This window comes from Bos indicus, chromosome 15 (assembly GCF_029378745.1).
Source record: "Bos indicus isolate NIAB-ARS_2022 breed Sahiwal x Tharparkar chromosome 15, NIAB-ARS_B.indTharparkar_mat_pri_1.0, whole genome shotgun sequence".
NCBI classification, from domain to species: domain Eukaryota; kingdom Metazoa; phylum Chordata; class Mammalia; order Artiodactyla; family Bovidae; genus Bos; species Bos indicus.
This window is the reverse complement of record NC_091774.1, coordinates 76,859,206-76,876,019: the sequence shown is the minus strand read 5'-3', so window position 1 is coordinate 76,876,019 and position 16,814 is coordinate 76,859,206. Positions and strand designations below refer to the sequence as shown.

The 16,814-nt window shown below is 59.0% G+C and overlaps 1 protein-coding gene across 14 annotated transcripts in view; it reads right to left on the bottom strand.

The window, feature by feature from the left end:
• Positions 1-16,814, bottom strand: part of DGKZ (diacylglycerol kinase zeta) — a 43,763-nt gene that overhangs the window by 10,595 nt on the left and 16,354 nt on the right. For 3 of the 14 annotated variants that reach the window (XM_070804167.1, XM_070804169.1, XM_070804170.1), the window contains exons 2-4: positions 1,266-1,374; positions 784-879; positions 440-517 (exon numbers count right to left, since the gene is read on the bottom strand). In XM_070804167.1, coding sequence (XP_070660268.1) covers positions 440-517; positions 784-879; positions 1,266-1,374 — 283 coding nt within the window. Of the gene's footprint in view, positions 1-439; positions 518-783; positions 880-1,265; positions 1,375-1,674; positions 2,444-3,731; positions 5,922-6,403; positions 7,705-16,814 lie in introns of those variants that run through there. The other 11 variants (XM_070804161.1, XM_070804162.1, XM_070804168.1 and 8 more) reach the window with 9 other exon arrangements.

Genomic DNA, 16,814 nt, shown 5'->3' with positions numbered 1-16,814 from the left:
TCTTTACAGCCCTCCTCCTCTCCACTAGTGGAGGGGACAGGGCCGGGCTTCAGGGCCCACACAGGACTGGCCCAGACAGAGCTGAGGTACAAAGGCTCAGCCCCTTCTAAGTATTAGTTTGGGAACTGATAAAAATGGTATCTCAGCCAGCATTCATGACTTCATCTTGTCTAGTAATAGTCTTATGAACCTCGCTCTGTGCCAGGCTTGTTCTGGGCAGCAGGGACACAGCAGCAAATGAAGGGGGAGCCAGGATGCAAACGCAGGCACTGCGGCTCCAGGGTCCTTGGTTTTTTCACCACTGTACATACTGAGGCACCCCTGGCCGGTGTTGTTTGTGTGACGTGAACACACGTGTACAGAGACCTGTGTAGGAGTGCCGTGAGGGCTTCAGCAGCCCGAGGGGGAGGGGCAGGAAAGCCTGAACAGCCACGCTCACCTTCTCGAGCTGCTCAATGCAGGGTGTGTGGACCACAATCTTGCAGGCTGCACACTTTCTCCGGGACACTGATTTCTGCTGCGGGAAACAGAAGGTCCCTGAGGCACCGGCCTCAGGGTGCCACCCCACGGCCTGCCCCGGCACAGCTGCTCTGGGAGAGCATTGTCGAGCCCCCGTCCCGGCTTCAGGACCCAATCCCATTCCTCTGGCCACCGGGGGGCAGCCCCCTGCAGGGCGGCTCAGGCGAGAGCCTCATTCCCACCTTCCCCTGGAAGTGCCTGCCTACAGGGCTCGAGACCCGGCTCCACCACCAGGGGGCGGCCTGCCGCACCGCGCTCACTCACCAGCATCTTGGCGACGCAGTACTGCTCTCCGACGTAGCAGAAGTCCCCGGACACGTTGGTCTCAAACCAGATGTGTTCCCCATACGTCGCTGACTCCTAGAGGACGGGACGAGCATGCTCGGTGCACGCCTGCTCTGCTCCCAACCCTCTCCCAAGACAAACCTGCTCCAGCCCTCACAATCTACCTCCCTGCATCCTGCTTTCCCCCCGGCTGTCTGTTGGGCTTAAGGCTTGGCTCAAACGTGGCCTCCTGGTTAGTGCAGACCTGCTGCGCCCCATCTACTGTCCCTCTCCCAAGACAAACCTGCTCCAGCCCCCACAATCTACTTCGCTGCATCCTGTTTTCACCACTGTTGGCTTCAAGGCTTGGATCTGCCCTGACCCCACAGGTCCATGGGCTTCCCTTGCAGCCGCCCGCAGTACTTCCGACCCCCAGCGGGGAGCTGGTCCCCATAGACCCCTCCCAGCTCCAGGCCACTCACACTCCAGTCCACGGTGCTCCGGATCTGCCGCTCAGGCTCGCTGCACGGGGCCCCAGGAGCAGGAGGAGGGGGTGCCAGGTGCTGGAGGCCCGACTTGGTGATGGCTTTCCTGCGGAGGAGGAGACGGCTGAGGCCAGCTGGGCGCGCAGCGCCCCTGCTTCCTTCCTCTCGCCTGGGATCTCTGCCTTCACCTTGACCTCAACCCTGGGTCAAGGCAGGGAGGGCAGAGGAGGCTCCCAGGAGAACCCCCGCCCCCTCCCGCCCAACTCTGAGAGGATCCCCGAGGAGACTGGACTCTCCTTGCTGCCCTGCTGGCTTCCGAGCCTGGCCCAGAGCTGCTGCCGAGCTGGGGACCCTCGGGCCAGCCCCCCCGGAGGTCACACCACTGCCCTGCTGGCTGCAGCTATACCTACGCAAGCAGGGCACTCCAGGTCTGGGGTCCGGCTGACTTGCGCCGCAGGGCTACCTGCCGCCGGCGGCACAGCGGGCGCACGCGGGCGGGCATCCCGAGGCCGGCTGCGGTACCCGAGGCTCTTCGACCCCCTGGGGTGGGGTTCTGGCTCACGGGCCGCGGCTGGCTGAGGCGTCGGTAGTGACCGTGCAGGCCCCAGAGCCCATGGTCTTTCACCACGTCTGCGGGCAGCAGCTGGGAGGAGGCCCGGCGCCGGCGCCAGCGCGGAACGGGCAGCAGGGGCAGCGCGCTGCGGGGCGGCGGTGGGGATGGCCCTGGGGTCCCGGAGCCCGGCTGGGCGGCACTCGGCAACGCGACCCTCACATCCTCCTTCTGCAAGCCCTCCTCGTCTTCCATGCCCACGAGCCCAGCCAACAGCAGGGGTGCCACCAAAAGCTGGGGCCCCACCACGGCTGGCTGCGGCTGGGTGGGCACCTCCTCCACGGCAAAGCGGGGATTGCAGGCGGGGGGCGCGGTGCTGGAGCGCCGGCGGCGGCCGGGGCGCGGGGCCCCTACCCCACAGCCCAGGAGACAGCCCTGGAGCTGCGCGCTAGAGCGCCGCCGCTGTGCCAGCGAGGAGGAGGCCTGCCCCGCGGGCGAGCGGCGCCGGGCCTTGCTTGTGGGCAGCCCCACACCGCTGGGCCGCCTCGGCCCCTCCCCTGGGCCAGGCGCCTTCCGCTGGAAGTGTCTCTTAATGAAGGTCTCCATGGCAGGGGCAGGCGGGTGGCTGTTGGGCACAGAGACCGGAAGAGTCAGGAGCCGGGCCAGGCCAGGCTCCATCCCAGGCCCAGGAGCCCAGTCTCAGCCTCTGCCCTTGGAGAAGGGACACTTGGGAGGAAATGGGGGTGTTCTGTGGCCTCTGAGCCCCTTAAACGGGGTGGGTGGGGTACCAGAAGACCCAGCAGGGAGCCCACACTCATCGCTGTTGGACGCCCTGGTGCTCCCCAATTCCACCCCCCTGCAGCCACAGGAGCAGTGGGGAGTGGGGCTGCCAGCTACCCTTCTGGGTTCCCCTGTCCAGGCACCAAGATCCACAAAGCTCTGGCCTTAAGGACTTCCAAGTCCTTTGCCTGAAGCTGATGGAAAGGAGAGAGAAAGGAAGCTGGGAGCCTGGAGTCAACCTAGACAGACTGCGGGGCTGTTGTTTAGCTGCTCAGCCTTGTGTGACTTTGCAACCGCATGGACTGCAGCACACTAGGCTTCCCTGTCCTTTATCATCTCCTGAAGCTTGCTCAAATTCATGCCCGTTGAGTCGGCGGTGCCATCCGACCATCTCACCCTGCCTTCTGTCTTTCCCAGCATCAGGGTCTTTTCTAGTGAGTCAGCTCTTTGCATCTCGTGGTCAAAGTACTGGACCTTCAGCTTCAGTATCACTCCTTCCAATGAATGTTCAGGGTTGATTTCCACAATCGATCACAGAAAACTAACCAAACTGATTACATGGATCACAGCCTTCTCTAGCTCAATGAAACTATAAGCCATGCCGTGTGGGGCCACCCAAGGCGGATGGGTCACGGTGGAGAGTTCTGACAAAACACGGTCCACTGTGGAAGGGGGAATGGCAAACCACTTCAGTATTCTTGCCTTGAGAACCCCACGAACAGTGTGAAAAGGCAAAAAGATAGGACACTGAGGGTCTGAGGGCAAGGTTTTTCCTCTCCTTGGGCAGGTTAGGCTTAGGTGTCCCTTCCTGAGACACTGCAGAAACCAAGCCATGGTAAGAAAATGAGGCTCTCTGAAGGGAAATTCAGCCCTGCCATGACCCCCAGACTTGGGGCCAGGCTGAGTGGCCCCAGAAAGGGAGGGGATCTGACATCTGCCTCGCGGGTGGAAGGCCGCTTGGAGCTCACCCCACCCCGCTGCCTGAGAACTGGAGAAGCAGATGCACAGGGCGGGGAGAGAAGCCACCAGAGGGACTTTGTGCGGGAAGCCGAAAGAGCCACGAGAGCGCCTCTGGGCTCTGTGGGTGCGCTCTGCCTCTGAGGGGCTGATGGTAAGCACTTCCCAGGCCTCACCTTTCTGAAGAGGCCAGGATGGACAACCCATGTACGACAGTGCTGGATGATGTCTGAAAACCTTCGTCTGGACGCTGAGGGAGCCCGTGAACTGCACCTTGACCTGGGGGCCAAGACCCGAAGCCCCAGCGCTCAGAATCCGAACACTAAGCTACCTGGAGCACCATCCTGCAGGAGTCCCGGGGACCACGCTTGCTCGAGCCATCCTCCCTTGACCTGGTCCGAGCACGGGCTCCAATTCCTTCACCAGCTCACCTGCCTCGTCGCCCCATCTACACAGGCTAAGGGGAGCACGTGCACTCTTACCTGCTCCTAACGGTGGGGAAAGGGCACAGAGCCTGGGGTGCTTCAAGGGGGCCATGCCTCCAGAGCACTTAAGGACATGTGTGTCCACCATCAGGTACTCCTGGGCTCTGGCAGCCACAAGGAGGTCTGAGTCACAGCCACGGGACCCCTGCCTGGGGCTGACAGGAGAGACACTTCTGTCAGCTGCAGGCCTGACAGCGTGGAGGAACGGCTTGAGGAATCCGGGCTGGGCTGCATAGCCAGCGCCTCCTCCTCCCCCTCCCACCTTGATTTGCTACTGCCCTGGTTGGCTTCCCTGGTGGCTCAGAAAGATCCCCAGGAGAGGAAATGGCGGCCCACTCCAGTACTCTTGCCTGGAAAATCCCATGGACAGAGGAGCCTGGTAGGTTACAGTCCATGGAGTTGCAAAGAGTCAGACATGACTGAGCGACTTCACTTCACTTGGGGGTCCGGGCAGGCAGCATTAGGCCAGGGCCTTGGATAGGTGCAGGAATACTGACATGGAGGCAGCCATGCCTGCAGAAGCAGTGTTGGGGGCTGCCGGGCTCCAGGGCTCGCTGTTTACGATCTGCCAGCCTCTGCAGGTGACAGGGAGGAGGGCAGAAGAGCTCCTGGTTTCCTTCCTAGAATCAATGCCGTCCCACCTGACATTTGCTGAGTGCCCACACACGTCAGGCAGTATACTAAGTCCTTGGCAAACATGTGCACCGTTTTATAAACCACAGCACCCTAAAGAATAGATACTGTATCATGCCTGGCTCCTGAAGAGAGATGGAGGAGATAAACCAGCCCAAGGTGCACAGCTAGTCCTGGGGAGCCGGGGCTGGAACCCACCTCGACCCGAGGCAAAGCCTGGTCTGAGCTGGGACTAAGGTGCCTTAATGACAACAGTGGTCCACTTACCCATCGCCCACTACGTGACAAGCGTTTTCACTCGTCATCTCATTTGAGCCTACCTCCCTCCCCTGGGGCAGGTTACAGAGAGGAGGAAACCAGCTTGAGATCAGGCCCAGGCTCCAGGGTCACACGGCTGGCCATGGGCAGGAGCGGGACCTGAACTCAGGTCCGCCTGACGCAGGGTCTGCACTGCGACCAGCCAGAGGAGCCTGGAGGCCCAGCAGCCCGCTGCCGCCGGGACCCTGGCTTGCCAGCTCTGTCCCAGGGTGTCAGCTTTCCCCGCCCGCCTGGTCAGGCCGCCCTGTGACAGCTGCCCAGCGTGGAGGAGATTAGTCACCCGAACACACCGCCTGATGCGAGTGTCACCCAGAAAACAAAGGCCACAGTCCCAGGGGGGAGGTGCGGCAGGCGCTCTGTGGGTGGCGGAGAGGGTGGACCCTGCCGGCTGCCTGGCCCAGGCCTGCGACAAGAAGGGCTGGGGGGGTGGAGAGGCCTCGCGGCTCACCTGCCGCAGGACACGGGGGCGACTTAGAGGGGCTCCCCGCGCGCCTGGGTCACCACCGGGCCCGGCCCCGGAGTCTCCCCAGTGGCCTGGTGGGGCGGTCACCACCAGCGGGGGCGGGCCGGGCCGGACCAGGCCGGTGCTGCGTGACCTGCAAAGCTGCTCCCTCTTGGGCCTCAGTTTCCTTGTTGGTCGGAGGAGGCCGTCAGCTGGCTGATCTGACGGTTTACGACCTGCTCTCCTCTAAGGCGACCACGCCTCTGCACTCCGACACCCCCTCCCCCCAGGCCCAGGCTTCCTGTTCCTCTGGTCGCCATAGAAACCTCTGTCCTCTGGTCAGCAAAGGCCTGACTCCTGACTTCCTATCTCAGCCCAGGCCTCTCCTGGGTCTGCTCTGAGGCCCTGCCGACTCTCAGGCCTGTCCCGGACTCTCCTCTGCCTGCGCCTGCAGCCTCTTCTCATGGCACGGCCCTGGGCGGCAGCTTCCTCTCACCTCACGCTCTGTCAGCTCCCACACACCACACTCAGTACGTGTAAAGGTCACCGGAGGAGGCCCCACAGGGTTCTGACACCGACAGCAGAGCACAAATGGCTGCCTCAGCCTCCTGGCCGGGGGCCCGGCGGGGGAAGCCTGTCACACCCGAAGGGGATGGGCTGGGAGAGGGCTCAGGGGCCCCGTCGACGTCCAGCTGGCTGCTAGGAGCCTGGGGGGAGGACAAAGGGTCTGTGGGGAGACAGGCTCAGTGGTGGCTGGCTGGGCACCCTGGTGAACAGCAGACGGTGCGGCTGCAGGTGGCTAGGCTCAGGCAGCTGCCGGGGCTGAGTGGACACAAGTGCCCCCGCTCCATCGGCTGCTGGCTAGAAAGGCCAGGACTCCTGATCGCCCAGTTAGACTGGCGCACGCTATGTTAGCTTCAAGCTTTGGAACCCTGTATCTGCCACTGCTTTCCTGGGCTGATCAACTAACCTTTTGGAGTCTCAATTTTCTCCTCTGCAAAACAGGGCTTAAACGACCTAGTCCAGAGGCTTTGACATGAGAGAGGTTCAGATGACATAACGGTACGAAGTACCTGATGACAGCCGGCAGAGAGGAGGGGCTTGGCAGGGCCTACATCCACAGCAGACACCTGGGCATGTGGATCATGCCACCTACCAGAGTCTGTCTCTGCTCCCAGGGGCTCAGTGGTAAAGAACCCGCCAGCCAAAGCAGGAGACGTAAGAAACGTGGGTTCGATCCCTGGGTTGGGAAGATCTCCTGGAGCAGGGCATGGCAACCCACTCCAGTATTCTTGCCTGAAGAATCCCATGGATGGAGGAGCCTGGTGGACTATAGTCCATGGGGTCATCAAAAGTCAGATACAACTGAGCATGCATGCACGGTGCAGGTAGGAGACCAGAAAGGGAAGCAGGAGTAGCCAGGATGGCCACCACCCATCATATGAGGAACACAGCTTGGCAGCCTGGGATGCATGGGGGGTCTGCTCATGCTGGGACGAATGCCCTCTGCCCCTGGCACCAGACCGGGCCCCCAGGGACTGCTCTGCCTCCCGGGGTGCTCACACAGGCCACCCTGTGGGATTCAGCCAGAGTGCCCATTCCACCCTGAGTGGGCCCCCCCCCCCGCGTCCTGCTGAGGCTGGCAACGGTGCACAGCGGTCATCTCCAGCAGCCCCACAGCAGGGCCTATGGGTCAGAAGCCACCTTGGCGGCTCTGCTCCCACAGCACTGAGGCTGAGGTCGAGGGAAGGGGGTAGGGACGGCTGGAAGTGGGGCCTGCCTGGGGGCTGCTGAGGCAGGGTGCCCAGGCCTCCACTCACTAAGAAGAGACTGCCAAAACCAAACCGAAGCAAACTTCACAGTGCAAGAGGTGGGCCAGGGCTGCGTGGTACGGGGGGCGACTACGCCAGTCATGTTTACCACGACGGGGTCTGCCCTGGCTCGGGGACAGCAGCTCAGACCCCCACCCCTTCCCATTCCCTTTCCAGCAGCTCCAGGAGCCTGGTTTGGGGACAGCGGTGCCTGGGGGACCGCTGTGGGGGACCCCACAACCCCACCCCGACAGGTCCAAGAAGGTTAGGAAGCAGAAGGCAAGGGAGGGTTGAGGGAAGCCCCTTTGACCTGATCTGGAAGGCAGGGTGGCAGGCGGGAGGTGCCCTCAGGTGGCAGGCAGAGCGGGCGGGTGGGGGCCGGGGTCCCGGTGGGCAGGCAAGCCCCGCTGCACTGCTGCAGCGCCAGCTCCGGGCTGCCGGCCTCCGGCTGAGCAAGTCCTAGTTTGGAGAGCGAGCCGCTGAGGCTGCTCCTCTGCCCCCTCCCCCTCCCAACCCTCCTCCCCGCCCCCCAGCCTGAGACAGCCGTTATGAAAATAACCCGATTGGTAACCGACTGCACTTCCTCTCCCAGCAGAGCAAGCAGGCAGCGGCTGCTGGGCGGGCGGCCGGGCGGGCACACATGGGCACGAGCCTGGCTTCCCGGCTTCTCTTCCCAACGTCTCCAGAGGCTGGCAGGGCAACAGCCCCGGAGCCTCCCCTCCAGCCAGCCCGGTCACAAGCACAGCCCCTGTCTCAGCTCCAGGAAGGCAAGGGGGCTGGGGGGGTTAGACGTGGGGGGGTCACCATACACTCTCTAGCTCCCCATGAACAGGTTTTTCCGGGGTCTGGGGAAAGCATCTGAGACAGCTAAGCACCGGCCCCAGACAAAATAACCACAAAAACAAATATCTTGTGGAGTGTTTCACAACTTACAAAGCGCTTTTTCACAAGGATTACCAGACAGGAGGCTTGTAACCCCCCCTGTGCAAGTGACATTTCGGTCCCAGCTGAACCACCAGGGCACCTGAGGCTCAAGGAGGCCTGTCGTGCCCAGAGCTTGGAAGGGCTGATCCGGGCCTCGCAGCCCTGCCAGGGGCCTGTCAGGTCCAGAAGAAGCCAGGCCACGTTGCACCCACCCAGCCCAGCACGCCAACCCTCGGTTTACACCCCTGGCCCCCAGAATCTAGAGCACCAGCTCTCCAACATCCTGGTCCAAGGACCCTCTTACACTCTTACAAATTACTGAAGATTGCCAAAAGGTGTTCTTTGAGAGTTACAGCCATTAACGTTGACCGTATTAGCTTCTGTGGTGGCTAAGACTGGAGCCTCTGCCTGTAATGCAGGAGACCTGGGTTGGATTCCCAGGTTGGGAAGATTCCCCTGGAGAAGAGAATGGCAACCCACTCCAGTATTCTGGCCTGGAGAATTTCATGGACAGAGGCTACAGTCCATGGGGTTGCAAAGAGTGGGACATGACTGAGCAACTAACACTTTCACTTTTTCATATTAGAAATCAAAATTGAGAAATGTTTAAAATACTATTTATTCATTTAAAATATATTAAAATACTATTTAAAAACAGTAAGCCCAGTATGTTAATATAAATAACAGACTTTTATGGAAAATAAGCTCTATCTTCCAAGACAAAAAACTAGCAAGAAGAGGGGCATGTTTTAATTTTGTAAATCTCTAATGTCTAGCTTAATAGAAGACATCTGGATCCTAATATCTGCCTCTGCAGGCAATCTGTTGTGATATGTTAATTTGGCTGAAGTATACAAAGAAAATTCTGCCTCACACTGACAATAAGAAAAGGAAAGAGTATTTTAATAGCCCTTTCAGGCAATTACAGATATTCTTCTCTGCTACTATACCAAAATACCACAAGTGGTCGTTTCTTAAAGGTTAGTGGCTATGTGGGATCCGAAATGTTATCAGTGAACTTTTCACTGGTCTATCTTGCATTTTGAATTTTGAAACATTAAGCACTGGTCACTGGAATATACTGGTTTACTGATTTAGGTGGATCTCCAGATACTGCAACGAGGTTTCCAAAATTCTAATTTTCGCTGAAAAGCTGAAATTTTATCAATAGCAACACTGTTTTTGAAGTGACAAGCTCACTGCATTCTTTTTTGAGAAAATGTCTGCTAAACATCCAAGTTTAAAGGGTTTTTGTCTGTCAGGTGTCCTTTCAAGCTAAAATGGTGCTCCTTAAAAAAAAAAAAAAAGTGACTAAAAGGGCCTGCAACTCAGTCATAAAAGTGCTTTTCAAGACAACCATCAAAGTTCGGTTTGCAGCAAAAGTGCCTCATGTGTATTTCACATTTCTTCACACAGTATTTTTTAAAATGTACACTCAAGGACCCAGGCTTTATAAAATTGATACATTTATGGCAATTTTTGGTGCTGTTGCCGTGAGTGTGAAGAATACAGTGGCTGTGGGTCTATGTTGGGGCCGCTGCCTTGGCATATGCCAGGGCTCCGGTGGTTTTACCGTTGCTTTTACACCACGTTTTACCACTGCTGCTTACCATGAATCCAATGCCAACACTGTGAAAAGGACATAAACCAGGGCAGCTTTGAAAGTAACATCATGAAAATAGTTTTGATCCCAACGATCCCCTGAAAGGGTCAAGGGCAACCCCCAGGACCATACTTTGGGAAGCCCTGATGCAGAATGAATCCTAACTCCAGTTACCCTAGCAAGCATGCTTCTGCAGTGCACCAGTAATGCAGCCTCCCATGCACCAGCACGGCCCTCGGTTCTACCCAAAGCTGTTCACTGCCCCCTTATCTGGCTGAGCTCGAGTTCACTGCTGTGTCCTGGCCCACGGCACACCTTCTGCCAGGAACACTGGTCTCCTTCCCCGCCCCGTATCACAATCCCACCTGCTCGCAGCTGCCCCAGCCAACAGGGCATCACTCCCACTGATGACTCCACGGTGCCCATCTGGCTGCCCTGCCACGGGACCCCGGGAGATCCTCACTCGCCCAGATCTGTCTGCCTCGTTCCTCCCACCCACGGGACAAGCCCCTGGCTGGGGGTCGGGAGAGGGCAGGGGCCAGGTCCAGTGCATCTGGGCATGCCCAGCACAGTGCCTAGCAGCGAGTGCAGTGCTCACCACTGATCAGCTGAGGAGGAAGGAACTGGGAATTCCGTGGGGGAGGGACCAGTTAAGGGAAGAGAAGGGCTTCCTCCACCTCAGGTACCGCACCCGAGGGCTGACCACAAGGGCTGGCTACTTCTCTTTGCTGGGCCCAAGCGGATGGTGGCAGCCTCTGTTTTTAGCAGCTGCCGCCCTCTCCTCTCCAGAGGACCCGGGCAGTGACAGCCGGGCTCCTCTCCAGAAGGGGTGCCAGTGCCCCCTCCATGCTCTCCAAGATGAGACCTGGCCTCAGGGTTTGGTGCCATGCAGTCACAAGGTGAGCATGTGGGCAAGGGGTGAGGGGAAGAAGACTGGCTGCCTCAGAGGTCGGGGGGCCAGGCCAGGACCCCAGCTCTGAGCTCCTTGCTGAACCATCCCCAGCCTCTCTCTCCTTTCATCCTGAGTCCCCGTCTCAGGGCCTGGCTCCTGGGAGGCCCTGGACAAACGTCTGTGGAATTAATGCCTGTCTCATTCCTTCAGAGCCTCCCCTCCAAGCCATCCTCCTGCTGGCACCAGACTTCACCTTCAAGTGCCCACCTATCTTACAGTGGCTCTCTACTGCCAGGGAACAGAAAGCAGACCTGGGTCTGGCCGTCAACCGGCTTCTCAGCCTCCTTGCCCATTTCTCCTTCATACTTTTATTAACAAATATGCATCTCACTATGTACCAGACACGGTCCTAGTGAGTGAAGCGAAATCGTTCAGTCATGTCCAACTCTTTGCGACCCCATGGACTGTAGCCTATCAGGCTCCTCCATCCATGGGATTTTCCAGGCAAGAGTGCTGGAGTGGATTGCCATTTCCTTCTCCAGGGGATCTTCCCGACCCAGGAATCGAACCCGGGTCTCCTGCATTGCAGGCAGGAGCCACCAGGGAAGCCCACGGTCCTAAGTGTTTTACAAATACTGTCTCTTTTCACTTCATAAAAAGTAATATTATCTACATTTTACAGACCAGGAAACTGAGGGACAAAGAGATTAAATAACTTGCTTGTGACGCAGCCAGTAAGGGGCAGGGTTAGAGTTCCAACCCAGAAGCCTGCTCTGGGTTTACGCTCTCAACCCCTCCCTCCACCTCTAGATGCTTCTGCCAGTCAGCGTGCGGGGGTCTCTTCCTGTCTGTCCAGGTGGCACTTGGCAGCCTCTCTGCCTGGGACACCCTTCCTTCCCTTCTGCTTAGCAAGCTCTCCTTCAGCTTTTCCCCTCTCCTTCTTTCAGAGCTGGCTCAGATACTGGCTCTGCCGGAACGTTCTCCCCAACTTCCTCTCCCGGGGGTTAGCTGCTCCCACGCTCAGGCCCTCCCTTGGTTATTCTGGGCCACTGGCGCTGGTTTACAACTCAGTATTCCCCACTAGCCCATGTGCCCCCGGGACCACGTTACTCGTAACTGCATCCCCAGGGTCCAGAAGCGCCGGACGTGGTTTGAAGAGTGAACGGAGGGGACAGTGAACGGTCCAGGCGCAGCCTCCTGGGTCAGGCTGAGAGGGCAGGGCTCTGGGCCGGCACAGTGTCCCAGTGGCCAGCCAGGTCCTGAGCCCTTTTCCTGCCAGTTGCTGCTGTGGGCTGAGCTCGTGTCTCAGAGGCACAGGGTGAAACTGATCCCCGATGGGGATGTCGATACGCCTCCCTCCACGCCTTGCCGAGAGACTTGTGAAGCCCCTGCTGGCCCCCGCCTTCCTCTTCTCTTGTGACTGGTCCCTCCTGTCGCCTTCTCCTGTGTCTGCAGCAGGCCGTCACTCCCCATCTGCTAGGAGCAGCATTCCACTCTTTATCCCTCATTCAAAATTTAACTCCTCTGAAATCTTCTGACCACGCTGCTTCTTCCTCCTTCATCTATGAGAAGATGTTAGAATCAGCTGTCAGCCTCCTGGGCCCCACTCTACTTTCCAGGCTTCCTGCACTCCATACAGAGTTGTTGTTGTTGTTTTCCTGCACCTACAATCTCCCTGAGAGGTTACCAGGGTCAAAGGTCTTTTCTGAGGATTTGGACTCAAAAGGTCCAGATGTATTCTTCCTCTGACTGGCTATGCAACCTCAAGCCAAGTCTCTTACCCTGGGTGGGCCTCAATTTCCCCAACAGATTAAGGGGGATAACACCATCTCGTCTTGCTCGGGGCACTACTGCAGACTTGAATGAAAAAGTGTTCATGGTAACCCATTCCTTGGTTTGCCAAAACTTTAAAGACAGAAAGTAACTCCAGAGGCCTAAAACTCAGAACACTCACTCTGGAGCACCATTTGGTTACAACTATCTAAGCGAATGTGGGTTCAATCCCTGGGTCGGGAAGATCCCTGGAGGAGGAAATGGCAACGCGCTCCAGTATTCTTGCCTGGGAAATCCCACAGACAGAGGAGCCTGGGGGGCTACAGTCCATGGGGTCACAAAGAGTCGACTGCGACCAAGGGACTAAACAACCACAACAGCAAATCAAAGCTGCAGACGCACCGCGCGACACGCACGCCGGTGGGCAGAGCACACAGGGAGCCCTGGGCCAGGGCCGTCTCTGAAGGATTACCTGCAATGGGAAAAAACCTGCCAACCACCTAAATGTCCATCAGCAGGAGACGGTAAATAAGCTGCTGGACAGTTACAAAAGGAATAGTATATAACAATTAAAGCAGGTTCACGCTAGAGCTCAGGTTTCAAGACAGTTAAATCTCCAAAACAATATGGAGGGGAAAATCTAAATTCAGAATATCAACGATACACCATTTTAACTCAAAAGGCAAAACCATACCAAGCCGTACGACGTGTTGCTATGGATGCGTATATACGCGGGGAAAATATCTTAAAACAGGCACGAGAGTCTAAACACCCCAATCAGGGCTGTGGTTTCCTCTGGGGAGGGAGACAGGGAGGCCTTCGTCTCTATCTACGGTATGTTGGTAAGATCTAGCCAAGCTAACTGGTAGGTGTTATTCTGTATAATTTCCTCGTGGCAAAAACTTAATGTTTTAAAAAATATTTTTATAAATTTTTTTACAGATTTTTTAATATATATATTAAAAAAAAAAAAAAAGACCCCCCAGAGGGAGAACAGTTCCTGAGGGCTGCCCGGGTCCGTCCTGCAGGGATGGGTTTTGGCCGCGGCGTGGAACCCTGAGCATGCCCCACGCTGCCTCACAGTAGGAAGCCCACGTCGGTGGGGCCGGAAGAGAGGTCTCCCCTGGAAGGGGAGGGCGAGCGGGTGACAGGCTGTCAGTGGGGTGTCTGTGTGGGCCAGGAGCAGGAACCAGCTTGCCCCCTTTCACAACCACCCCCGCTTCAGTAAAATGTCAGCAAGCTGGGGAAGGGCGGGTGGAGAGACAGGCAAGCTGTTAACCCGCGAGATGCTGGGGCGTGGGCGGTGCGGGCCCAGGCTCCTAGACAGCTATTTTGGCTCAGCCCTGGCAGGGGAGAGACCTCCGAGTGGGCGCTCGGAGCGGGTGCCCGGCCAGGCGCAAGCAAGGAGAGGTTCCAGAGTGGGGCGAGAGGGCTCGGGCCCCACCTCTCTCAGACCTCGCCCCAGGAGGCCTGGTGCACTCTGCTCTCCCAGGCCACAGGCCACTCACTGACCACCCCCCAGGGCTCCTTGAGTGTGTCCCTTGAGTCATCTGTTCCCTGCGCTCTGAAGGCCACACTCCGGACCCAGCCAGGGAGCCACAGGGCCTCCTACTTACAAACATGGTCTCTCCACCTGCGGGTCCGCCCGCCCCAGCCTGGCCTTGATCTCCCAGGAGTGAGGATCCTGGTGGCAGTTCTCCCGTGGGGCTGGGGCACAGACCACGCGGAGGTCTTACTCCACTCCCACGCAGGACAAAGATCTCTCGCTTTCAAGAAGCCCTCAAACCCCTTCTTAGACTCTACCAGTTTGGTGATGGGATAATAAAAGAATAGAAGTAGGGAGGGCCAGTATGTCCGAGGGCAGCCTGGTGTTTGGAAAGATACTTGGCTCTGGGCTCCAGCATAAACTGTGTGACCCTGGGCCAGGAGCCTTGATGGCCTCTCTGAGCCATGGGGTCTTGTATGTAAAATGGGAATGAAATCAACTACAAGTTTGTTGGGCGGATTACATGAAACGATGGACTTTCAACCTTCTGGTAACTGTGAATCGCCGGAGAAGGACGAGCAAGCACATCCCTGGCGTCCAGGTTGGGGTGGGGGGGGCGGGCGTGCTTGTCTCCTCAGCCCTCCCCACTCCCCCAGGCCCCAGAGCCTCAGGTCGCCTCAGACCTGCTCTCCGCCACTGAACCCTGCCTCTGGGGTCTCAGCTAGGAAGGGGGCCAAAAAGATGGCAGGATGCGTGCTCCTCAGAGGCATCTGTGTGGTTGCTGCTCTGACCTGCCCCCTGCCACCTGAAACCACCTTCACAGGCTCCTGCCTATGAGACTGGAGTGCCAGGGGGGCCCTGGGCCGAGAACCCTGGGCGTGGGGAACCACACTGCAGCCCTGCGTGGGGCTGACACCTGAAGGGCCCCAGGGGCCCCACCCAAGCAGAGGTTCAGAGGCAGCAGTTTGGTGGGGGCACCCCCCGGAAATGCACCCTGATCTCGCCCAGGATGAGGGAGACGCTGAGCCTGGATGCAGGCGCGGGGGGTTCCCCACAGGCCCACCGAGAGAATCACTCAGGTGGCAGCGGGGAGGAGGCGAGGGCGGGCAGGCCAGAAGGTGCCAGATTGAGGGTCTCTCAGAAAGCGGAGAGGCCTCCGGGGTTCTGGCATGGGGTACAAACTGACATGATCCTGGCGTCAGGGGACCGGCACTGGAGGCCCAGATGACCCCTCGCTAGCTGTGAGACCTCAGCCTGGCCGCTGCCCTGGGCCTCGGTCTTCAGAAGCAGGGAGGGGGGTCGGGTCAGGTGACGTGGAGGCTTGCCCCCAGCCCGTCTCCTGCCACCTCCTGCCCAGCTGCGCCCTGGCGGCCAGAGTGTCAGCAGCAGGGGTCTCTGTGGGCCCACCCACAGGCCCGTGGCACCAGCCGAAAGCAGGCGAGGGGATGTCCCCATCACGCCCGGCCCTCGGTGGTAGCTGTCGCCCCCTTGTGTCACTCTGGCGACACTGCAGGAAAAAGGTCCCCTCGGCTTGAGGACCTGGGAACCTGCTTGCCTTGGTCAAGTGCCCACTCGCCTCCCACTCTGCTCGGGGGGTGACTGGTGGATCCTGGAGAGGGCTCCAAAAGCGGCGGAGGGCAGGCCTGGTTCTCCGTCTCCCAGGGCCACTAGGCCCTTCCCCTGTCCTTGCTGAGGAGGACACCCACTCTTGTGCTCTCTTTTGCCAAGTGACAGTCCCAGGTGGCTCTGCATCCTAGGATCTGACCTTTCTGGAGGACAGCATGGAGGGGAAAAAAGTGCCAAGAGCTGCCCACGCCCCTCCCCTGCCCATTAAGCCAGAGCTGCGTGTGTGGCAGCGGGGGAAGACCATGGGTGACACCCTCGCCCGGCCAGGCCAGCCCCCACTGGCACCCGGTGTTGGGTGGGGGAGTGGGCGGTCCCGGCCAGGCCAGCCCCCACTGGCACCCGGCGTTGGGTGGGGGAGTGGGCGGTCAGGTGAGCCGACCCGCAGTTCACATGCCAAGGCCCCTTTTTCTTCCCAAACCCAGGGGCCCTGGCTCACACCGGCCTCCCCTGGCCCCTGGGGCCGCTCCCAGAATTAGCCTGAGCGAGACAAACCACTCAGAGAGGCGCCTTTTGCACCCAGACAGCCGGGCGCCAGAGTCCGGGCTCCTGCCTCTGAACGTGAGGCGTCCCTCAACACGTCCCTTCCGACCGTTGCAAAACCAACCCCAACTGGGGCTGCTGTTGCTCAGGCTGCCTGGCGGGCAGCCTCCGCCATCTGGACTCCAGGTTCACGCTCACTGGGCCCGGAGTGTGGCATCACCTCTAAATGGGGCCTATTGTCTCCGACTCATCCCACAGGTGTGCCTCCTGCCCTCCGGGAATGATTGACTTTAAGCAGGATAAAGGGCAGGGCGGGTACACCCCATGCTCGGGCTCCCATGGGCTCTGCGGGCTGAGGCTCCTTCCGTCTAGACGGGTGAACGGCCAGGTAATTTCTGATGCCCCTGGGGTGCCAAACCAGTTAATCCACCAGCTGTGTGACCTGCCCAGGGTCAGGCTGCTGGCATAGGGCCAGAAGCTGGAGGGCGTCCTCTGGAGGTGAGCCCTGGAAGAGGAGGAAGAGGAGGCAGTTAGCTTCCCTCCTACTTCCGACTGACCACCCCTCAGGCCAGGAGGCTGAAAGGTCAGAAGAGAAAACCCAGATGCCCAGTACAGTAGGGCCTACACCTCCTCATAGGGTGAGGCTGATGGTTCCCAGCAAGGACAGGAAGACGTGGAATGGAGCTGGGGAGGAGCACGGCTCAGCCATGTGTCTTCCTGGGCTAAATAAAAAAGGAGATGTGGCACACTGCTCCCCAGCTTCCAGACGGTGAACCTGTGAGAGGC